Genomic DNA, 23,060 nt, shown 5'->3' on the forward strand with positions numbered 1-23,060 from the left:
CAGCTGTGGTCCAACCAGATACAACTTTTAGGCGGGAAGACAGGACAAGTGAACCTGTGTGTGTGTGAGTTTTTTTTTTTTTTTTTTTAAGTGTTGGTTGTTTTTGATATTTTTAAAGAAGCTTTTAGACTGCTTGTGGAGGTCAGACCAAATACCAGAAGGCTACTGCAGTAAGATGGACGTGGGAAAGGCCCATCCTCACCGGAAGCTTCGTCAAACACCTGACCCTCATCAAGAGACACCTGTTCCAGGTAACCATTGAGACCTTCAGAGGTGGTGGCTGCTGGGACACTTGGATCTAGGGGTGTTTTCTTCTTTATGGATATGGCAAAAAAAGGCATAATTGATTCTATTTATATACCGCTATGTGGGAAGAACGGGGCTGTGTAAACTGTGAGGTGCCTTTTAGCACTAAGATTCTAATCCAGAAAAACACAGGATAATAATAAATTATAAGTAAGAAATCCACTTAAATGGAAGATAGTGAAAATACACAATATTGAATGGTTGTGTCAAAAATGAGAATACCTTTACACTTTATGCTTTATGGTAGTGTACATTTGGCTTTTTTTTTTTTTTTTGGAAAAAGATCTGCAACAGGAAATAGCAAGAACTGTAATAGCATTTATTCTTTTGAATTCAAATTTCAGTCTTTGGATCTATTCTAAAGCAGGATTTCTTAAGATATTTTGCATAAACTTGGGCTTTGAGATACCCTAAGACAGTGTGTGTGTGTGAGTGTGTGTGTGTGGTACTGGGGATTGAAGCCAGGAATGCTCTACCATGGAGCTACATCCTCAGCCCTTTAAATTTTTTATTTTTATTTTTGAGATATGGTCTCGCTAAATTACTGTGCTGGCATTGGGCCTGTGATCCTCCAGGATTTGCCTCTAAAGTACTGGGATTGCCAGGCGTGGTGGCGCACACTTGTAATCCCAGCATTCGGGAGGCTGAGACCTGAGGATTGTGGTTCATGGACAGCCTCAGCTACTTGGTGAGGCCCTCTGAAACTCAATGAGACCTGGTTTCAAAATAAAAAATAAAAAATAGGGCAGGGGTGTAGCTCAGAGGTCGAATGCCCTGGGTTTCATCCCCAGACCCGCAAAAAAATAAAAAATAAAAAATAAAAATAAAAAGCACTGGGATTACAGGTGTGCACTACTGTGTCCAGCTAAGACAAAATTTTAAAACATTTCAATGGAACTTTAGATCTCTTTTTTCTTTCTTTTATTTTTTTGTTTTGTAATGCTGGGAATTGAACTTAGGGCATTCTACCTCTAAGCTCTAGTCCCAACCCTATTTCATGTTTTTATTTAGAAGCAGGGTCTCACTAAATTGCTGAGAGTTTTGCTAGATTGCTGTGGCTGGCTTTGAACCTGTGATCCTCCTGTCTCAGTCTCCCAAGTACTGGAATTACAGGTGTGTGCCAACATGCCCAGATCTAGATTCCTTCTTTGAATAAAAATTTTGAAGCCGGGCATGGTGGCACATGCTTGTAATCCCAGTATTTGGGAGGCTGAGACTGGAGGATAGCAGTTTGAGGACAGCCTCAGCTACTACTTAGTGAGGCCCTTTGCAACTCAGTGAGACTCTGTTTCAAAATAAAGACTAAAAAATAGTGTTGGGGGTGTAGCTTAGAGGTAGAATGCCCCTGGGTTCCATCCCCAGTACCACACACAAAAAAATTTTTTTTTGAATACATAAAATTAAAACATAGGGCTAAGCATGATGGTGCATTCTTGTAATCCAGCATTCGGGAGGCTGAGACAGGAGGATCGCGGTTCGCAGCCAGCCTTGGCTACTTAATGAGGACCTTTGCAACTCAGTGAGACCTGTTTCAAAATAAAGAATTAAAGCCGGGCGTGGTGGCGCACACTTGTAATCCCCGTGCTTGGGAGGCTGAGACAGGAGGATCACGCAGGTTCGAAGCCAGCCATGTGCGCTGGCTTAGGAGACCCTGTTTCCAAATAAAAATGTAAAAATAGATCTGGGAGTGTAGCCCGGAGGTAGAAGGGCTTCCAGGAACCCCAGTAGCACCAAAAAAAAAAAAAAAAAAAAGAAAAAAGAATTAAAAAATAGGTCTGGGGGTGTTGCTCAGAGGTAGAATGCCTCTGGGTTCAATCCCCAGTACTGAAAAAAACAACAACCCAGTATTATAAAGTAATTATATTAAGATAGTTATAAAAATTTAATAATTGTGATATGGTAATATACATGCTTATTTACAGATGCATTAAATAACAAGATCAGTGGTAGGTGTAATAACCATGGAGTCATATTGAACAAATCATATTCAATAAATATTTTAAGGCATCTACAAGAACTACATGCTATATGAAAAAGTTATGATTTTTTTGGTGACAACTTATATACCACTAAAACTACTAGGGTTTGCTACCTATGTTCATAATATTTATAATTGAAGAAAGTGGTAATTTGAATTATAGGTTGAAAAAATAAAGATATAATTTCCCCCCATCACAAGGTTCTTTATTCTTTTTTTTTCTTTTTATTTTTTGTGATATTGGGGATTGAACCCAGGGGCATTCTACCTCTGAGCTATACCCCTAGCCTTTTTTATTTTTTTTATTTTTGAAACAGGGTTTCATTAGGTTGCTTAGAGTCTTAAGTTGCTGAGGCTGTTCTTGAACCTGCAATCCTCCTGTCTCAGCCTCCCAAGAACTGAGATTATAGAAGTGGGCTACTACATCTGTCCAAGACCCTTTATCCTAAGAACAAAAGGTGCCTTGGTTCAAGAGACATGTTCATCCATTGTGTGTGTGTGTGTGTGTGTGTGTGTGTGTGTGTGTGTGTGTGTGTGTGTGTTACTGGGGATTAAACCCTGCGGCATTCCACCTCAAAACTGTTATATCCTGCGCCCTGTGTTTTTGTTTGTTTACTTATTCAGTTATTATTGGTAATGGGGATTGAACCCAGAGGCATTTAACCTTTGAGATACATCCTCAAGTCTTTTTTTTTTTTTTGTACTAGGGATTGAACCCAGAAGCATTCTATCTCTGAGCTATACCCTCAGACCCATTTTATTTCTTATTTGGAAACAGGGTCTTGCTAAGTTGATGAGAGTCTCACTACTTGCTAAGGCTGTCCTCAATACTGCCATCCTCCTGTCTCAGCCTCCCAAGTACTAGGATTCCAAGCGTGTACTAGTGTGCCCAGCTCCCTCAGTATTTATTTATTTATTGTGGTATTGGGGATGGAACTCAGGAGTATTCTACCTCCAATCTATACCCCCACCCTATTTTATTCTTTTATTTTGAAACAAGGTCTCATTAAATTGCTGAGGACCTCACTAAGTTGCTGAGGCTGGCTATAATCCTCCTGCCTAAGCCTTCCAAGTACTGGGATTACAGGTGTGGGACACCATGCCCAGCTTATTTTTTCTTTTGAAGCAGGGTCTCATTAAGTTGTGGAGGGCTTCGCTAAGTTGCTGAGGCTGGCTTTGAGCCCATGATCCTCCTGTCTCAGCCTCCCAAGTCTGGGATTATGGTGCACACCACCAGGCCCAGCCGTGCTCCATCGTTTTTTTGTTCCCAGTGTAGAACTATATCACGCTATAGGCTCTGAGAAGTTCTAAATCAGAGACCCATCAACATTCCTCCAACTTGGCAGCAGAAACCTTTCTGGTAGGACCTTCATATCCCAAAGGATCTGAAGAAACACCATTGGGGGGATCTAAGAGAAAAACCAAAGCTGTATGCAATGAATATGCTTATTACAGCTTGATATACAAGCCCAAAACAACTGGCAACAATCTACTTGCTCATTACAAGAGGAAAGACTGAGTAAATGAGTATACTTGATCAGCTGATTAGGTGCCATGGTATCATTAACTACGAGTAATAGTTAACTAAACTATTTAAATTAACTCATTTTATTATCATTAAATGAATAATTATGAAGACTATGTTATGGAAAATACTTCTCTCTCTCTCTCTCTCTCTCTTTTAGTGTTGGGGATTGAGCTCAGAGGCATTCTACCTCTGAGCTACACCCCGACCTAATTTTTTTTTTTTAATTTTGAAAACAGGGTCTTACTAGGTCTACTTACTGGGTGGATGAGCCTCTCTACTTGCTGAGGCTGTCCTCGAACCTGCGATCCTCCTGTCTCAGCCTCCCAAGTACTGGGATTACAAGCATGTGCCACCATGCCCGGCTGAAAATATTTCTGATATAATGTTAGGTTTTAAAAAGATAAAGTCATTGTATACTATTATTACAGCTTTGTGTATAGAGCCTGGATGGAAATGAGGAATTAAATGAAAACTATTTTGTTAGAGGTGGCAGAATATGACTGGTTTTTCCTATTATTATTATTATTTTTTTTTTGAAGTACTGGGGATTGGACCCAGGTGTATTCTAACTCTGAACTACACCCCCCAGCTCTATTTTTTAGTCTTTTATTTTGAAACAGGGTCTCACTAAATTTCAGAAGGCCTCACTAAGTAGCTGGGGCTGGCCACAACAGTGATCCTCCTGCCTCAGCCTCCTAAGTACTGGGATTACAAGTGTGTGGCATCATGCCTGGCTCATTTTATTATTTGTACAACATATAAAATTATTTTGGCCAGGCATGATGACACACACCTGTAGTCCCAACTACTTGGGAGGCTGAGGTGGGAGGATTGCTTGAGCCTACAAGTTCAAGACCAGCCTGGGTAACAGAGCAAAACGCTGACTCAAAAGTATTTTGAAGAAATTAATAGGTTAGTATCACACTTATGTACAAATACCATGTCTGACTTGGTCTCTGATATTTTTACTCAGAAATGTTTACAGGGTGAGCGTGGTGGTGCACACCTGTAACCCCAGTACTTGAGAGGCTGAGGCAGGAGGATTGCAGGTTTGAGGACAGCCTCAGCAAGTAGTGAGATTCTCAGCAATCTATCAAGACCCTGTTTTTTTTAAAAAAAAAAAAAATTGGGCTGAGTGGGTAGCTTGGAGGTAGAATGCTTCTGGATTCAATTCCCAGCACTACAAAACAAAACAAAACAAAACAACACAACACACACAAAAAACTAGAAGCAAAACTCCAGCATTGGTAGTCACTGCTTCGCCACAGGATGCTTGCTGACAGCGCCAGGTGTCATCACGCTATCCAGTAACTTTTGTTTTCATCTTACAGAAGTCATTGGAACCTGGAGTCTGCGCAATAGAGAACAACTCAGAAAGAGAAAAGCCGAGGCACAAGAAAAACAAACTTCTCAATGGCTGCTTGGGTATGCTATCACCACCAGGGGAAGGAACTCATACTCACTAAGCAGAGGTTCCATGGCAAACAGCGCTGCTCGCTCTCGCTCTGTTCTGTCTTCCAAGCAATCTGCGAGTCCAGTGCTGTCATCCCCATTTTTACAAAAAGGGGAATCTAGTCTCCAATAGGTTAAATCTCTTGCCTAAAATTACAGTGGAAAGTCTGGAGCAAGAGAATTTTAACCCTTGTCTCTTTTAGCTGGAGTACCAGGCAATCAAATTATTTGTAGAGAAGACTGACTACTCTGGTGTGTGTGTGTGTGTGTGTGTGTGTGTGTGTGTGTGTGTGTGTAGTGCTGGGGATTGAGTCCGGGCCGTGCACATGCTAGGTGAGTGCTCTACACTGAGCTACACCCCCAGCCCAAGCCTGGCTACTCTGGCAATACAAACATACAAGCATCTAATGGGAAGTGTTGAGGAGGAACTTTATTTTTGTTGTTTTTATTTTATCTTATTTGGTCCTGAGGATCCAACTTAGGGGCATTCTACCTCCAAGCTACACCCTTAGCCCCTTTGGGTTTTTATTTTGAAGTAGGATCTCACCTGTTACTGAGGCTGGCCTGGAACCTGAGATCTCCTGTCTCGGCCTCCTGAGTACTAAGATGACAGGGAACACCCCCAGGCCCGCGTGGGGCTGGGGTGGGCTGGGGGAGCTGGCTAAAGGGGTGTGATTAACTCTCCTCAGAGTAAAAGTAAACATTGTAAACCAGTAACCGTTTCCAAATCGCCAAAGTCATCTGCATTAAACTCAAGAAGGGAGGACAGGAACATGATTCAGGCAGTATCTACTTTAGAATGTGACTGAGAATGAGAGGCGTGTTGGCTTACAGATAGGAAAGGCGCGCCCAAGGAGCCAAGGATGCGGGTCACCCGGCTGGCCCCAGCCCGTCTGGCCTCTGCCCTGGGCAGGGAGGCTCTTCGTGTGGGAGGCCCTCTGTGTGTTCTAGGCGCTTAGTGTCATCTAGCCTCTGGATGCCAGCAGCACCTCCTCCTCCCAACCCAGCTGTGACAAGAGAAATGTCTCCAGACATCGTTAAATGTCTTCAGGGATGGAGCCAGGTGGGGAGGACATGAGAAAGGTCACTCCCAGTTAAGAACCCCGATCCCAGCACAAGCGCTCTTTTTTTCTTTTCTCTTTCCCTTCCTTCCTTCCTTCCTTCCTTCTTTCTTTCTTTCTTTCTTTCTTTCTTTCTTTCTTTCTTTTTCTTTCTTTCTTTTTTTTGTGATACACTGGGCATTGAACCCATGAGCATTCTACTTCTTTTTTTTTTTTTTTTGGTGGTACTGGGGTTCCCGGAAGCCCTTCTACCTTCGGGCTACACTTCCAGACCTATTTTTACATTTTTTTATTTGGAAACAGGGTCTCCTAAGCCAGCGCGCGCGGCTGGCTTCGAACCTGCGCGATCCTCCTGTCTCTGCCTCCCAAGCGCGGGGATTACAAGCGTGCGCCACCACGCCCGGCTGAGCATTCTACTTCTGAGCTACTTCCCCAGCCCTATTTGGGGGGGGGGGTCTGGGGATGGAACCCAGGGGCATTTGACCTCCGAGCTACACCCCCTGCCCTATTTTTTATTCTTCATTTTGAAACAGAGTCTCACTGAGTAGCAGAGGGCCTCACTAAGTAGCTGAGGCTGACCGTGAACTGCGATCCTCCAGTCTCAGCCTCCCGAATGCTGGGATTACAAGCATGCGCCACCACACCCAGCTTCCAGCCCTGTTTTTTATTCTTTATTTTGAGACAGGGTCACACTAAGTTGCGGAGGGCCTCACTAAGTAGCTGAGGCTGGCCGTAAACCTGTGATCCTCCTGTCTCAGCTTCCCAAGTACTGGGATTACAAGTGTGTGTCCCCATGCCCGGCTCAAAGCAATCTTATTAAAAAAGAGCTTTTGTAACTGCTGCTGAGCTGTGCTGTCTCTACTACCAGAGATGTTTCTGTAATTCCAATTGACTTGCATATGGTTGGCAAATTGGAAAATATCAGTCTAATGTGGAAGTTGTACTGGTTCGTTTTTCCTCGTCAAAAAGAGTCAGAATAATGGGAACAGAATTAGAACATTCAGCAGGAAAAGGAGACGCCTTGGGCTAGGCCGCTCTGATGGCCTGCTCCTTTTCAGCCAGCACCCAGGCCTGGCACCCAGGCCTCCCTCCCCAGAGAGGCCTGGCCCCAGCCTTGCACAGCTCCCCATGCGCTCCTGTGCCCAGCTCAGTGGCTCAGAGCTCAGGTCTCAGCAGATGTGAGCCTGAAATAAAACTGTGACCTTTCTGCATTTTTACCGGAGGTCTCCAGCCATCAGAAGCTGCTGGTCTGGGTCATCAGGGTATCTCCCCTGGTACCAATTGTTGTTTTTGCTAGTGTCAAAAGGTTGCATGGGTTTTATCCACTACCTCCCACTACTATTACAATTTTGTAGATGGTTTTGCAGAAAGTGAGGGTTTTCAGGAATGCACACATGATTTTATAGCAGAAACATCTGTCCTGTGGCAGGTGGCTCTGTTGAAGGTTATCTAATTACCTCACCCAAGAGTAGGTACCCACTGAACAACCTGATTGTTATTTGTTTTCCCAAGTACTTGCCTGCAAGAGAAAGAGTGCATTTGTTTACCTTACAGTCATCTACTGGCCCGCCATTTTTTTTCTGTGTGATGACTGCATTGATCACTGTTAATTTAAAAATTGGTTTTAGCTGGGTGTGGTGCTTTGTACCTGTAATTCCAGTACTTGGAAGGCTGAGACGGGAGGATCAGAGGTTTTAGGCCAGCCTCAGCAACTTATTGAGACCTTGTTTCAGAATAAATAAAAAGGGCTGGGAGTATAGCTCAGAAGTAGAATACTCCTGGATCCAATCCTTAGTACCAAAACAGACAACAAACAAACAAAAAGGGTCTTCCTGGGCTGGGTGGCACACATCTGTAATCCCATTACTTGGGAGGCTGAGTTAGGAGGATCACAGGTTTGAAGCCAGCCTCGGTAACTTAGCGAAACTCTCAGCAACCTAGTGAGACCCTGCTTCAAAACAAAACAAAAGGGTGTATTCATTTCGAGTCACCCCCCATGCCATTTTGGCATGGGGCTGTATTTCTATTTTCTGTATTTCCATCTTTTAATAAACTTTAAATCTTCAAAAAAAAAAAAACAAAACAAAAATAAATAAATAAAATAAAAAGGCTGAGGTTGTAACTTAGAGATAGAATGTCCCTGGACTCAATCCCCAGTACCAAAAAAAGAAAGAAAGAGAGGGAGAGAGGGAGAGAGAGAGAGAAAGAAAGAAAGAGAGAGACTGGCTGATATGCTAGAATGACTAGCTCTGAAGCCTGACTCCCCTAGCTGTTGACCCTGGACAAGTTATTCAGCTTCCCTGCCTCAGTTTTGTCATCTGTAAAATGGTGATAATAATAGACACTTCATAGGTGGATGTGAAGATTACATGAGACGACAAAATATATTATTTACAACAGTGATGGATACATAGGAAGGACTATAACTGTTTTCTATCTCATTATGAGAGTACTAATTTATGCTGTACTTGAATGATTCATGCCTTCAAGTTATAATATATAATTCTTCTGCCACGTGAAGTTGGGCAGATTAGTATTTACCTCATTCTACCTATAAGAAAGCAAGACATGGAGACTGATTTGTCACGATGACAAGAGAGTATAAAGTTTAGGCCACAGATATTTTTATATCTTTAGAAAAACTACCGGGGAAGACGTGGACTTTGTTTTTGTTTTGTTTTTGCAGTACTAAGGATGGACTCTAGAGGCACTGTACTCCTTAGCTACACCTCAACTCCTATTTGTGGTGGTGGGATTGAACCCAGCAGTGTTCTACTACTAAGCTACACCCTTTATTTAAATTTTGAGACAGAGTTTGCTAAGTTGTCCAGGCTGGCCTCAAACTTGTGATCGTCCTGTCTCAGCCTCCCAAGTACTAGGATTACAGGCATGTGCCACCATGCTTGGCTCCAGTTCTTTTATTTATTCTTATTATTTTTTGTACTGGGGATTGAACCTGTGAGCATCCTACCTCTGAGCTACACCCTCATCCCTATTTTTTTTAATTGTTTTTTTAAACAGGGTCTTGCTAGGTTGTTGAGAGTCTCACTACTTGCTGAGGTTATCCTTGAACCTGTGATCCTCGTGTCTCAGCCTCCCAAATACTGGGATTACAAGCCTGCACCACCATGCTCAGCTAAATTTTTTGAGAAAGGGTTAATTGGTTTGGTTGCCCAGATTGGCCTCAAACTTGTCATCCTCCTGTTTCAGCCTCTCAAAGTGCTGGGAATTACAGGTGTGAGCCACTATGCTTGGCTGTGGACCCATTATTTTGCTTAGATCTCCTCATAGAGAGATCCATATAACAAATTATTTAGAAATTAATAGCTAGAAAAAATAAAATGTTACCTGAGGAATTCAGATATTTCATCTTAAAAAAAACACCTGACAATAAGAACTTTATAATTTGCCTTGTTACCTTGGTTACTTAGAGCAATAGTTCAAAGTGCTGAGATGCCATAGCCATAATCTCCAGATTTCCTTTTCTTCTCTAGAATTTTTTTTTCAGTATTGGGGATGGAACCTGGGGCACTCTACCTCTGAGCTATACACCCAGGCCTATATTATTATTATTATTTTTTTTTTTATTTTTTATTTTTTTTGCGGTACTGGATGGAACCCAGGGGCATTCTACCTCCAAGTGACACCCCCAGCCCTTTTTTTATTGTTGATTTTGAAGCAGGGTCTCACTGAGTTGTAAAGGGCCTCACTGAGTAGCTGAGGCTGTCCACGAACCCAGCTCCTCCTGTCTCAGCCTCCCAAATGCTGGGATTACAAGCGTGCACCATCACACTGGCTTATTCTTTTATTTTGAAATGGGATCTTGCTAAGTTGTGGAAGGCCTCACTAAGTAGCTGAGGCTGGCTGAGAACCTGCCATCCTCTTGTCTCAGCCTCTCAAGTACTGGGATTACAAGCATGCACCACCACACCTGGCTTCTTCTCTGTAATTATTGATATTTACCTTTGACTATCTTATGACATATATATGTCTTTTTGATCTTCAAACTAGTTTTGGTGAGATAATCTTTTTTTTTTTTTTTCAGGTCTGGGGATGGAACCCAGGGGCATTTGACCTCCGAGCTACACCCCCTTCCCTATTTTTTATTCTTTATTTTGAAACCGGGTCTCACCGAGTTGCAGAGGGCCTCACTAAGTAGCTGAGGCTGTCCGCGAACCGCAATCCTCCAGGTCTCAGCCTCCTGAATGCTGGGATTACAAGCGTGCGCCACCACGCCCGGCTTTGAGATAATCTTTTTAAAAAATTTTATTATAAGCCAGGCATGGTGGAGCACGCTTGTAATCCCAGCATTTGGGAGGCTGAGCCCGGAGGATCACAGTTCGTGGACAGCCTCAGCTACTTAGTGAGGTCCTCTGCAACTCAGTGAGACCCGGTTTCAAAATAAAGAATAAAAAAAAAAATAGGGCAGGTGGTGTAGCTTGGAGGCTGAATGCCCCTGGGTTCCATCCCCGGACCCGCAAAAAAAAAAAAAAAAAAAAAAATATATATATATATATATATATATATATATATATATATATATATATAATAAAAATATATTATAAAGCCAGGTGTGGTGGCACACACTTGTAATCCCAGCACTTGGGAGGCTGAGACAGGAGGATAGCACAGGTTCGAAGCCAGCCTCAGCTACTTAGTGAGGCTCTCAGCAACTTAGTGAGACCCTGTTTCCGAATAAAGTATAAAAATAGGTCTGGGAGTATAGCCCAGAGGTAGAAAAGCCCCTGGGTTCCACCCTCAGTAACACAAAAAAATAAATATTATAAAAATGTCATTATAAAAATTTCAAACATATACAAATGTAGAACAGATTATATATAATGTATATGATATATAAATATATAATATATAATTATATATACATACACATACATACATACATACATATGTAAATCTTTTATGGGGGTACTGGGGAATGAACCCAGGGGCATTCTACCTCTGAGCTACATCTCATCCCTTTTTTTTTTTTATTTTGAGGCCAGGGATGGTGGTGCATGCCTATAATTCCAATACTTGGGAGACTGAGACAAGTGGGTCACAGGTTCAAGGCCAGCCTCAGCAATTTAGCAAGGCTCTCAGAAACTTAAGACCTCGTTTCCAAATAAAAACAATATAGGGCAGGGGGTGTAGCTTGGAGATAGAATGTCTCTAGGTTAAATCCCCAGCACTCCCACCCCCCACTAAAAAAAAAAAAAAAAAAAAAAGGATGGGATTTAGCTCAGTGGTGGAGCACCCTGGGTTCAGGGAAAAAAAAGTTGAGTTCACATTTTATTTTGTAAAAGGGTCTCACTGGTTAATGAGAGTCTTGCTAAGTTGCTGAGGCTGTGTTCAAACCTGTGATCCTCCTGTGTTAGCCTTCCAAGTACTAGGATTAGAGGTGTGTGCCTCCATGCTGGGCCAGGCAGGGTCTCACTAAGTTGTTACAGGTCTTCACTGGCCTCGATCCTCCTGTCTCAGCCTTCCAAGCGCCTCTATGCCCAGCTGTTTTTTTTTTTTTTTTAAGTGCAAAGAACTATGAGCATTATAAGAATACAAGAAACACTGGTTTTATTACCAAAGAATGTTTAGCTTAAGAGAAATATGGTTTCTTCAGAAAAACTACGATATGAGGCAGCCTATGTTCTTGCCTTAAGCGTGACATAATAAGTCCTATAGGAGGGCTAAGGAGGGAGAGAATTTCAGCCCTTTGTTCTGTTAGAGAAGGCTCCGTGAAGTGGGTAGCATGGAACAGAATTTCAATAGGCTTAGAAAAACGATGGAATGCTTATTTATAGCACTTCCCCGCCCCCCAGCCCATCTGTATTAGCCATCTGTATTTGGTTATATTTGCAATGCCTAACAATTTGTCATTGGCTTCAATTTCCATGCATACCCTCTCATGCTCTAGATCTTTAATCTATTAATTAGGTTTAATACGGCCATTCATGCCTTTCCATCAGGCTTCCTAACCTCAAGAAATATTGTTTGTAGCCTTTGACTCTGCTTACAGTATGCCTCATTGGATATGTCCTTAGCTACTTAGCATTCTTTACAGAAGACAACTGTATCGGGGAAGCCATATCCACCATCGCCTGCAGTCTGCACAGATGAGACACCCTGTCTGGATTGTAGATCTAGAGATTCAATTACATCAGTTTATCCAGGGGATAGAGAGGGCTACATCACACAGACAAAACCCAAAGAGATGAGTGTGTAAACCAGAATGCTAACCTCTTCATTTACAACAGAACTTATACGTTTTCCATAACCAAACTTTAAGCATATGCTATCACACACACACACACACACACACACACACACACACACACACACACACTCCACTTGTGCAAAAGGCATCAAAACCTCAAAGCCCTGGAGGAACACTTCCTCTCCTAACAATCGAGAACATCTAGCATTGTTCATTTTACAAACAAGGAGACTGAGGTCCAGAGAGATTAAGTGAGTTGTTCAAGGTTGTGCGGCAAGGCAGCGAAGGACCTGGTACTGTTAGAAGAAACATTTATTTGAATTCTGTGGCCCAGTTGTTGACACTAATTCTAATTTCTCATCAGAGAACAGAAAAAACGCAAGCGGCAGAACACAGGAAAAGGAAATGAAAGAGGCCGAAAGAGACAGCAAAATGCAGAACCGAAGGTGGACCCTCGGTCACAAACAGAAAAAGAAACGATGGAGAAAGCGCTGGCAGTTACAGAGAAAGAAAATGAGCCGCCTGGGGGTGTGCCCGACGCCCTTCCTTTGGTAGCCTCCCCCAAAGGAGTATTTCAGGAACGTTCTTCTGAAATACATCAAGAAAGCATTATACATCAGGAAAATTCTTCTGAGTACCAAGAAAGAGTGGTACAAAACCCTTCTTCTGAAACATGCCAACATATGCCTGAACCTGAAGGCCTGTCTCCAAAACTGTGCCAAGACGTAGTTGTACTTCCAGACCACTCTTCCAAAGTAGGCCGAGATGTGGCTGAACCCGAAGTCATCACTTCTAAAATGTGCCAAGAAGTAGCTGTATGTCCAGACCACCCTTTCAAAACGTGCCAGGATATGGCTGAACCTGATATCCCCTCATCTGAAATGTGCCAAGAAATAGCTGTTCCCAATGCCCTTCCTTCTATATCTGAAGATATAGCTGAGCTGGAAGGATGCTCTCCTGAAACATCCCCCAAACAGGGTGTGTCTCAAGGCTATCCTCTTGACATATATCAAAAAGCAGCTGGACCAGAGGAGCTTAATACCCAACCAGATCAAGGGATGGCTGAGCCTGAAGGCTTCTTTCCCCAAACACAACAAGAAATAGTTGTGCCCAAAGACTTGTCTACAAAAACATACCAAGAAATAGTTGAACCTGGATACCAGGAAATTACTGTGCATCAAGCCACCTTTCCTAAAACAACCCAAGAAACACCTGATCTTTATCCTGAAGGATCAGGTGAAACATGCCAAGAAACATCTGGGCCTGAGAAATATTCACCTGAAATATATCAAGAAACACTTGAACCTGAAGAATATTCACCTGAACCATTCCAAGAAACACCTGGGCCTGAGAAATATTCACCTGAACCATGCCAAAAAACACCTGGGCCTGAGAAATATTCACCTGAACCATGCCAAGAAACACCTGAGCCTGAGAAATATTCACCTGAATCATGCCAAGAAACACCTGAGCCTGAGAAATATTCACCTGAACCATACCAAGAAACACCTGAGCCTGAAGATCTCTCTACTAAAATATATAAAAATAAGGCTGTGCCTGAAGAATGCCTTTCAGAACCATACCAAGAAACAGATGTGCCCCAAAGCCAGAAATCTAAAGTACAGCAGGATATGTTTCTTCAAGGTAGGAGACTGTTTATAGCAATAGCATAGATACAGCTCCCCTAGAGTAGTGACAGCCTTTCACACTACCCCATTACCTCAATGGGTAATTAAATATCATTGGCTTTTTTGGGGGGGTTACTGGGAATTGAAATCAGGGATATACATATATATAATTTATAAATATTTACATATATTTATCTCTGAGCCACACCCTAGCCTTTTTATTTATTTTTTATTCTAAAACAAAGTCTTGCTAAGTGACTACACACTGGCCTCAACCCTGCCTCAGCCTCCCAAGTACTGGGATTACAGGCATGTGCCACCTCGCCCAGCATCATCGGCTATTTTTAAGTAAAAATTCTTTATGCAGCTAACATTCTGTCTTGGCATATTTTCAAAGGATTAAAAGAAAAAAAATGAAAACAAAAACATGCACAGTAGGTACTTTTGCCTGCATTTGAGAACTATAGTCAGTGAAATGAATCCAGTATAGGGTGGAGGGTAGATTATGTTTAAACATTTTTTTTTTTTTTTGGTACTAGAGAATGAACCCAGGAGCAGTCTACCTTTGAGCTATACCCCTAGCTCTATTTTTTTAATTTTTAAAATTTTGAAATAGGGTAAATTGTGAAGGGCCTAAGTATCTGAGGCTGTCCTTGAACTTATGATTCTCCTGTCTCAACTTCCCAAGTACTGGATTATAAGCATGTGCTACTATCCCAGCTATGTTTAAACTATATATACATAAATATTTTTTTGTCGGTCTGGAGATGGAACCCAGGGGCATTCGACCTCTGAGCTACAACCCCTGTCCTATTATTTTTATTCTTTATTTTATAACAGGGTCTCACTAAGTCGCAGAGGGCCTTACTAAGTAGCTGAGGCTGTTCGTGAACCATGACCCTCTGGTCTCAGCCCCCCGAATGTTGGGATTACAAGTGTGTGCCACCATGCCCAGCTGTTTAAACTATTTTAAGAGACAGTTAAATCTAGATTAAAAAAAAATCTTGGAAGCGTGGTAGGCCGGGTGGTGGCGCATACTTGTAATCCCAGCATTCTAGAGGTGGAGACCGGAGGATCTCGATTTGTGGACAGCTTCAGCTACTTAGCAAGGGAGGCTGTTTGCAACTCAGTGAGACCCTGTTTCAAAAAAAAAAAAAAAAAAAAAGGAAAAAAATAAAGAAAAGAAAAGAAAATACTAAATAATAGCGCTGGGAGTGTAGCTCAGAGGTAGAATGCCCCTGGGTTCCATCCCCTGTACCGCAAAAAAAAAAAAAAAAAAAATCCCCAGCACCCCCCCCCACACACACACAATTCTCCACCTAATTACATGTACTTCTTTTTTTTCCCCATTTGTTTGTATTTAATTTTATTTGTAGTGGGTTTTGTCATATAGAATTTTAATTTTTAGATATTCAAAGTTGTCAACCTTTTTCTTAATGATTTCTGATATTGCTTAGAATCCTCAGATTATAAAAACACTATTATTTCTATAACTGAGTATATAGTATATATATCTCTATATCTATATCTATCTATCTATCTATCTATCTATCTATTTTTTTTTTTGTGTGTGTGTGGTACTGGGGTTCCTGGAAGCCCTTCTACTTCCAGGCTACACTCCTAGACCTATTTTATATTTTTGTTTGGAAACAGGGTCTCTTAAGCCAGCACAGCTGGCTTCGAACCAGCGTGATCCTCACACCCGGCTGAGTATTTTGATATTGAAATCCTTAATCCATCTGAAATTTGATTTTGTGAGTGATATGAGGTAGGGTTGTATTTTTTCCTCCTCCGAGGGGATAGTCAATTGTTCCAATTCCTTTTATTAATCTTTTTATATTTTATTTGTTACAGAAATGAAAGAAAAACCCCAAGTAGAAGACCCAGAAATACCAGCAATTCCACACATTCCTCAAGAGATGCACCCAGAACATGATGTCTACAGCTACGTTTTGTTTTAAGAGTGTCCTGCCATAAAGTGGGAGTGCAGTGTAGTATGCACCTTAATATTCTACGCGTGTGATTTTTTCAAAATATTGTAGAAATCTCAAAAGTTTTCACAGATGTTTTAGCTTAGTCTTTTTTTTTTTTACATTTACAGACCATATCTGAAAGAGGGAACTAACATTTTTATACCTTTCTTGGTACATTGTAATTATAGATCATAGTGAGATTCAACGTGGTACAAACATATGTAGACATGTCACTTGATGATTTCCCTCCTTTTCCCACCCAGCTCGTCTCTCCTCCCTTCCATACATCTTAGAGAGATTGGTAGTGACTCCTTCATGTGTGGACAGAACCTTATGTGACCTGTTCCTCAGTCCTAGCTTTTCCTCTCCCCCCTGCCTCCCCCAACCCTCTTTCACTATTCTACTGGTCTCTCTCCTCATTTGACTGATATCTCTTTTATTTTCTATTTTCATTCTAGCTTCCACATAGGAGAGAAAACATATGACCCTTGACTGTGTGTGTGTGTGTGTGTGTGTGTGTGTGTGTGTGTGTTACTGGGGATTGAACCCAGGGGAGCAGTCTACCTTTAAATTACGCCTCCAGCCCTATTTTATCTTTTATTTTGGAACAGGGTCTTGCTAGATTGATGAGTCTCGCTACTTGCTGAGGCTGTTTCCTCAAACCTGCCATCTTCCTATCTCAGCCTCCCAAGCACTGGGATTACATGTGTGGGCCGCCGCGCCCGGCTGACCCTTGAATTTCTGAGACTACCCGATCTCACTTAGCATAATATTCTTTAGAGAACTAACATTTTGTAAGACTCAAACACATAGACAATATTTTGCTGTGTGTGTGTGTGTGCACATGTGTGTGTATACATGTATGTATATATGTATATGGGGGGAGTTAGTGGAGGGAAAAGACAGATAAAGTAAGGGCTGAATATGTGGTTTTCCCACTGAGAAACCTTAACTTGATTAATTATTAAGAAAAGATAAGTGATTAAATATGGATACTTAACATTTTGGGAGTGTATAGTTTTCTTGTAAGCTTTGTTCAATTATTGACGTAACAATAACATTAAATTTTTATTTAGGCTTTAGTTGGTTCTTTTAATTAATTTGAACAATTCTTGTTGTGTTATGGGACTCCTTAAAAGATATTTTGGAATGATGAGTGTTGTCTACTGTGTGTGTGTGTGTGTGTGTGTGTGTGTGTGTTACTGGGAATGGAACCCAGGGGCATTCTACCTCCAAGCTACACTGCCAGCCCCTATTTACTTTGAAACAGGGTCTCACTAAGTTGTGGAGGGGCTCACTAAGTAGCTGAGGCTGGCCAGGAACCTGTGATCCTCCAGTCTCGCCTCCCAAGTACTGGGATCACAAGTGTGTGCCACCATGCTCGGCTCTACTTTTTTGTATTTGAACTTGGATTTTCTATTTTTACATGATAAATATTGTATTTGTGCAAAATGTACATTAAAATATTATTATATGTTTAATTGTGTGGATGGTGTTATGGTAGTCCTGTGGGGTTAGAAGACCTCTATGGCACACAGTCCTTGCCTCCCAGGGGTTTAATCTAGTCTCATGGGAATAAAACAGAAAACAAATAATTTCAAGAGGTCTGGGAATGTCGTTGAATGGTAGAGCACTTGCCTAGCACGTGTGAGGGCCTAGGTTCAATTCTGAGGAACACACACACAGAAAAATAACATACGTTGCAGTGCCACTTGAGTAGTAAGGTATAATAGGGGTGTTCACCTGTTGTTAGAGCGGAGCCTTGAGAGATGGGGAGGCGTTATGCAGGTGAGAACAGCAGTAGTGTGTGACCCAGTGAGTTCAAAGCACGTTCAAAAGAACGGCATAGAGGCCGAGTGTGGTGGTGCACGTTTGTAATCCCAGCATTCGGGAGGCAGAGACGGGAAGATCGCGGTTCGAAAACAGCCTCAGCTACTTAGTGAGGCCCTTTGCAACTTAGTGAGAACCTGTTTCAAAATAAAGAATAAAAAATAGGGCAGGGGTGTAGCTCGGAGGTAGAATGCCCTGGGTTCCATCCCCAGACTGGCAAAAAAAAAAAAAAAAAAAAAAAAAAAAAGCATAGAAACCATAATCAATTTAGGGTCCATGTGGAATAATTAGCTTGTTCACTAAAAATCTTTTATTAGACAGCTAAACTGTTATTGGAGTGTACAGAATTTTGCATAGTATAACCCTTGGCTGGGTGTGGTGGTGCATGCCTGTAATCCCAGTATTTGGGAGGCTGAGGCAGGAAGATCATAGGTTTGAGGCCAGCCTCAACAATTTAGCAAGACTTTCAGCTATCTAGCAAGACCCAGTATCAAAGCAATAAATACATACATGCATAAATAAATAAATAAATAAAATAAATAGAGCTGGGCGTGTAGCTTGGAAGTAAAATGCCCCTGGGTTCAGTCCTTAGTAACATTAGTAACACACACACACACACACACACACACACACACACACACACACACACACAGCAAGACAGTGGAACAAGGGATCAGCAGTTTTTGTATTTTAGGTACATTCATGTGGGGCTAATGGTCAAGATGAACTGAAAATAACAGAGTCCAGGGGCAGAATCAGGAACAATTCTGGGCAGGAAGATGTTAAAAAGCGTCCCCTGGTACTTTGGTTTCATTTTTCTTTGCAGTATTATAGGGACTAAAAGTAAAAGATACCCTTGCAAATAAAGGTTCATTCCGGAAGTGTGCAATTGCAAGTACTAAGCTATTCCAAAGGGCAAGAAAGGATCCCAGTCCCCCGGATACTCATGACACGGAACAGTGGTTCTCTCACCCTCACGGTACATGAGAATAACTGCAGCTCACTTAAAAAATGCAGACGCTTGCCAGGCGCGGTGGCGCACCCTTGTAATCCCGGCGCTTGGGAGGCGGAGACAGGATTGCAGGTTCGAAGCCAGCTGTGGCTGGCTTAAGAGACCCTGTTTCCAAATAAAAACCTATAAAAAATAGGTCTGGGAATGTAGCCCGGAAGTAGCACACACCTGTAATCCTAGTACTTGGGAGGCTGAGACGGGAGGATTGCAGGTTCGACGCCAACCTCTGCAACTTAGACACTTTCAAAAACAGAAAAAAGAAAAAAAGACAAGACAAGACAAGAGAAAGGGCTGGGGTGTAGCTTGGAGATAGAATTCCCCTGGGTTCAATTCCCAGTACCAAAAACCAAAACAAAACAACCAAAATATTAAAAAAACAGAAACATGAAATAGATGCCCAGATTCTTCCACTGGGAATTCTGAGTCCTTTATCATAGATGACACCCAGGCATACATATATTTATTCTTTTTTTTTTTTTTTTCGGTACTGGGGATGGGACACAGGGGCCTTTTACCTCTGAGCAATATCCCAGCCTTTATTTATTTTATTTTTTTTTAAATTTTTGGTGGTACTGGGGTTCCTGGAAACCCTTCTACCTCTGGGCTACACTCCCAGACCTATTTTATATTTTTATTTGGAAACAGGGTCTCTTAAGCCAGAGAGGCTGGCTTCGAACTAGCATGATCCTCCTGTCTCTGCCTCCCAAGCACGGGGATTACAAGCGTGCGCCACCATGCCCGGCTCCCAGCCTTATTTTTTATTCTTTGTTTGGAAACAGGGTCTCAGTGAGTTGCAAAGAGCCTTACTAAGTAGCTGAGGCTGTCCGCAAACCGTGATCCTCCTGTCTCAGCCTCCCAAATGCTGGGTTTACAAGCATGCGCCACTAGGCCTGGCGATATATTTATTCTTAATTGTTTTATGCTTTATATAATTTTTTGAGAATTAATTTCAGAATTATAGGAAAGTTATAAAGATAGTACAGAAGTCAGGCACAGTGGCACACGTGTTATTTCAGTCCTTGGGAGGCAGATACAGAAGGATTACAGGTTTGAGGCCAGCCTCAGCAATTTAGCAAGAAACTGTTTCAAAATAATAAATTTAGCCGGGTGTGGTGGCGCACGCTTGTAATCCCAGCATTCGGGAGGCTGAGACCAGAGGATCGCGGTTCATGGACAGCCTCGCTACTTAGTGAGGCCCTCCGCAACTTTGTGAGACCCTGTTTCAAAATAAAGAATAAAAAACAGGGCTGGGGGTATAGCTTGGAGGTCGAATGCCCCTGGGTTCCATCCCCAGACCCACAGAAAATTATTATTAATATTAATATTAATAATAATAATAAATTTTAAAAATGAGCTGAGGGTGTAGCTTAGGGGTAGGACATCCCTGAGTTCAATCCCCAGGGCGATAGATAGATAGACAGATAGATAGATAGATAGATAGATAGATAATACAATAAAAGATAGTACAGAAGTTCCTCTATACCTTTCAATCAGTACACCCTAAAGTTGCAGCTTGTATAACCATGGTTCATTTGTCAGAACTAAGAAATTAAGATAATTACATTTCGATTAACTAAAGTACAGGCATTATTTGGTCTCCACTTTTTTCCCACTGCTTCGAGATCTTACTCAGGATGCGGCATTATGTTTAGGACACTTTTCTATTTCTAGGTGGCTCTGATCTGAAGCGAGGGTTGGTAAGTACCGCTATGGTGGCAATTCCAATGCTGTTTCTCTCTTACTTGCTATCCTCCTCTGTGGGTACATTAAATATTTTTCCTCTTTCATTCTTCAATGATTACTCATATCTCATAATACTCAAGTAACATATTGAGGGTAGCACAACCACAGAATAAATAGTTCCTTACATATGGACGGCACTTCAATATTTATACTTCCACATACACTATTTTATTTAATTGATACGAAAGCCTATGAAATAGGCTGGATGGGGAAACCTATCTCACAGACCAGGCAATACTAATAGAGGAGGGCTACTCACCCAGAGTCACCTCTGATTTCCTGAGTGCATTTCAGGATATGCTCCATCTCTGGAATGCTTTTGTGTTAATTTTACCTGCCAGAGTGGATCAAGAGTATAAAAAAAAAAAAAAAAAAGCTGAGCCAGGCGTGGTGGCACACGCTTGTAATCCCCGCGCTTGGGAGGCTGAGACAGGAGGATCGCGCAGGTTCGAAGCCAGCCTCAGCGACTGAGTGAGGCTCTCAGCAACTTAGTGAGACCCTGTTTCCAAATAAAGTACGAAATAGGTCTGGGAGTATAGTCCGGAGGTAGAAAGCCTCTGGGTTCCACCCCCAGTACCACCAAAATAAAAAGTAGAAAATAAAAAATAAAAATAAAAAAGCCGGGCGTGGTGGAGCACGCTTGTAATCCCCGCACTTGGGAGGCAGAGACAGGAGGATCGCGCAGGTTTGAAGCCCGTCGCGCCGCTGGCTTAGGAGACCCTGTTTCCAAATAAAGATGTAAAAATAGGTCTGGGAGTGTAGCCTGGAGGTAGAAGGGCTTCCAGGAACCCCAGTACCACTAAAAATAAATAAATAAATATTAATTAATTAAAAAGCTGAGTTTGGTGGCACATGCCTGTAATACCAGTACTTGAGAGGCTGAGACAGGAGGATCGCAGGTTCAAGGTCCTCAGCAACTTAGTGAGACCCTGTTTCAAAATAAAATGGGGCTGGAGACGTAGCTCAGAGGTAGAATACCCCTAGGTTCAATCCCCCACACCACACACACACACACACACACACACACACACACACACACGTCCAAAATTTCGACTGATTTCCAAAGGGATCCTTATCAAATGAGAGGTTGAAAATCACTCTACTTAGGTGTTTTTTAAAGTACTGAAGGCTGCCAGGCATGGTGGTGCACACTTGTAACCCTAGTGCTTAGGAGGCTGAGACAGGAGGACCACACAGGTTCGAAGCCAGCCTCAGCTACTTAGTGAGGCTTTCAGCAAGTTAGTGAGACCCTGTTTCCAAATAAAATATAAAATAGCTCTGGGAGTATATCCTGGAGGTAGAAAGCCCCTGGATTTCATCACCAGCACCACAAAAAATTAAAAATAAAAATAAATTAAAAAATAAAGTACTGAAGGCTGATGAACTACTCAAATCAGGATCATTCAGGCTGCTTTTCATAGGCAGACTCTTAGTTTTTACTCCCAGAGAAAGGGATAGAAACTGCTAAGTCTAAACTGGGTGTGGTGGTGCATTCTTGTAATCCCAGTATTTGGGAGGCCGAGATAAGAGGATCACAGGTTCGCAGCCAGCCTCAGCTACTTAGTGAGGCCCTCTGCAACTTAGTGAGACCCTGTTTCAGAATAAAGAATGGAAAATAGGGCTGGGAGTATATGGCTTGAAGGTAGAATATCCCTGAACTCAATCCCCAGTACTGGAAAAAAAAAAAAAAAAAAAGAAAAAAAAGAAAAGGGAAGAAACTTTTAAGTCTTGTAAGATGGAAATAATAATCAGACGCGACTCTTAGCAGGATAAAACTTCATGGAGTGATCAAAGTGCGGAACAGTTCAGTTCCTGTGTTCAGAGGCTCTGATCTTTTGAAAACCCAGCAATAGCTTCGTTAGTGTCCCAAGGTCGTCTCTGAGCTCGGGATTTGTCCCGTGATCACATGCTCTTTGTGTGATGATCAAATGTCTGCCTTGCCTTCCTTCAACCTCGAGTCTTCCCAGGAATGCACTGACACTGTCGCTTAGCAACGGCGCCTCCTAGTGGCGAGTGCAGCTATTCCCGTCCACTTTCACAAAGTGGGTTGGTCACCCGAAGTCCTCAAACTTGTTTCTTGAGCTGGACAGACCCCTTTCTCTTTTCTTTTCCTTCCTTCCTGCCTGCCTTCCTTCTTTCCTTCCTTCCTTCCTTCCTTCCTTCCTTCCTTCCTTCCTTCCTTCCTTCCTTCCTTCCTTCCTTTTTTGTGGTACTGGGGATTGAACCAGAGGTATTCTACCTCAGAGCTATACCCCAGCCCAATTTTCTTTTCTTTTTCTTTCTTTATTTTTGGTGGTACTGGGGTTCCTGGAAGCCCTTCTACCTCCGGGCTACCCTCCCA

The 23,060-nt window shown here is 42.2% G+C and overlaps 1 protein-coding gene across 1 annotated transcript; it reads left to right on the forward strand.

Annotated features, from left to right (window-relative positions):
* Positions 1-19: 19 nt before the first annotated feature.
* HEMGN (hemogen) lies at positions 20-20,662 on the forward strand (the record flags this gene model as incomplete). Its single annotated transcript, XM_080708924.1, has 5 exons — positions 20-251; positions 5,144-5,237; positions 12,898-13,288; positions 13,740-14,177; positions 20,648-20,662. Exons 1-5 carry the CDS (start codon positions 176-178, stop codon positions 20,660-20,662), a joined length of 1,014 nt encoding a protein of 337 aa, XP_080565050.1. The 5' UTR covers positions 20-175.
* Between the last annotated feature and the right edge of the window lie 2,398 nt (positions 20,663-23,060).

This window comes from Muscardinus avellanarius (genome assembly GCF_963383645.1).
Source record: "Muscardinus avellanarius genome assembly, chromosome: 13".
Taxonomy (NCBI): domain Eukaryota; kingdom Metazoa; phylum Chordata; class Mammalia; order Rodentia; family Gliridae; genus Muscardinus; species Muscardinus avellanarius.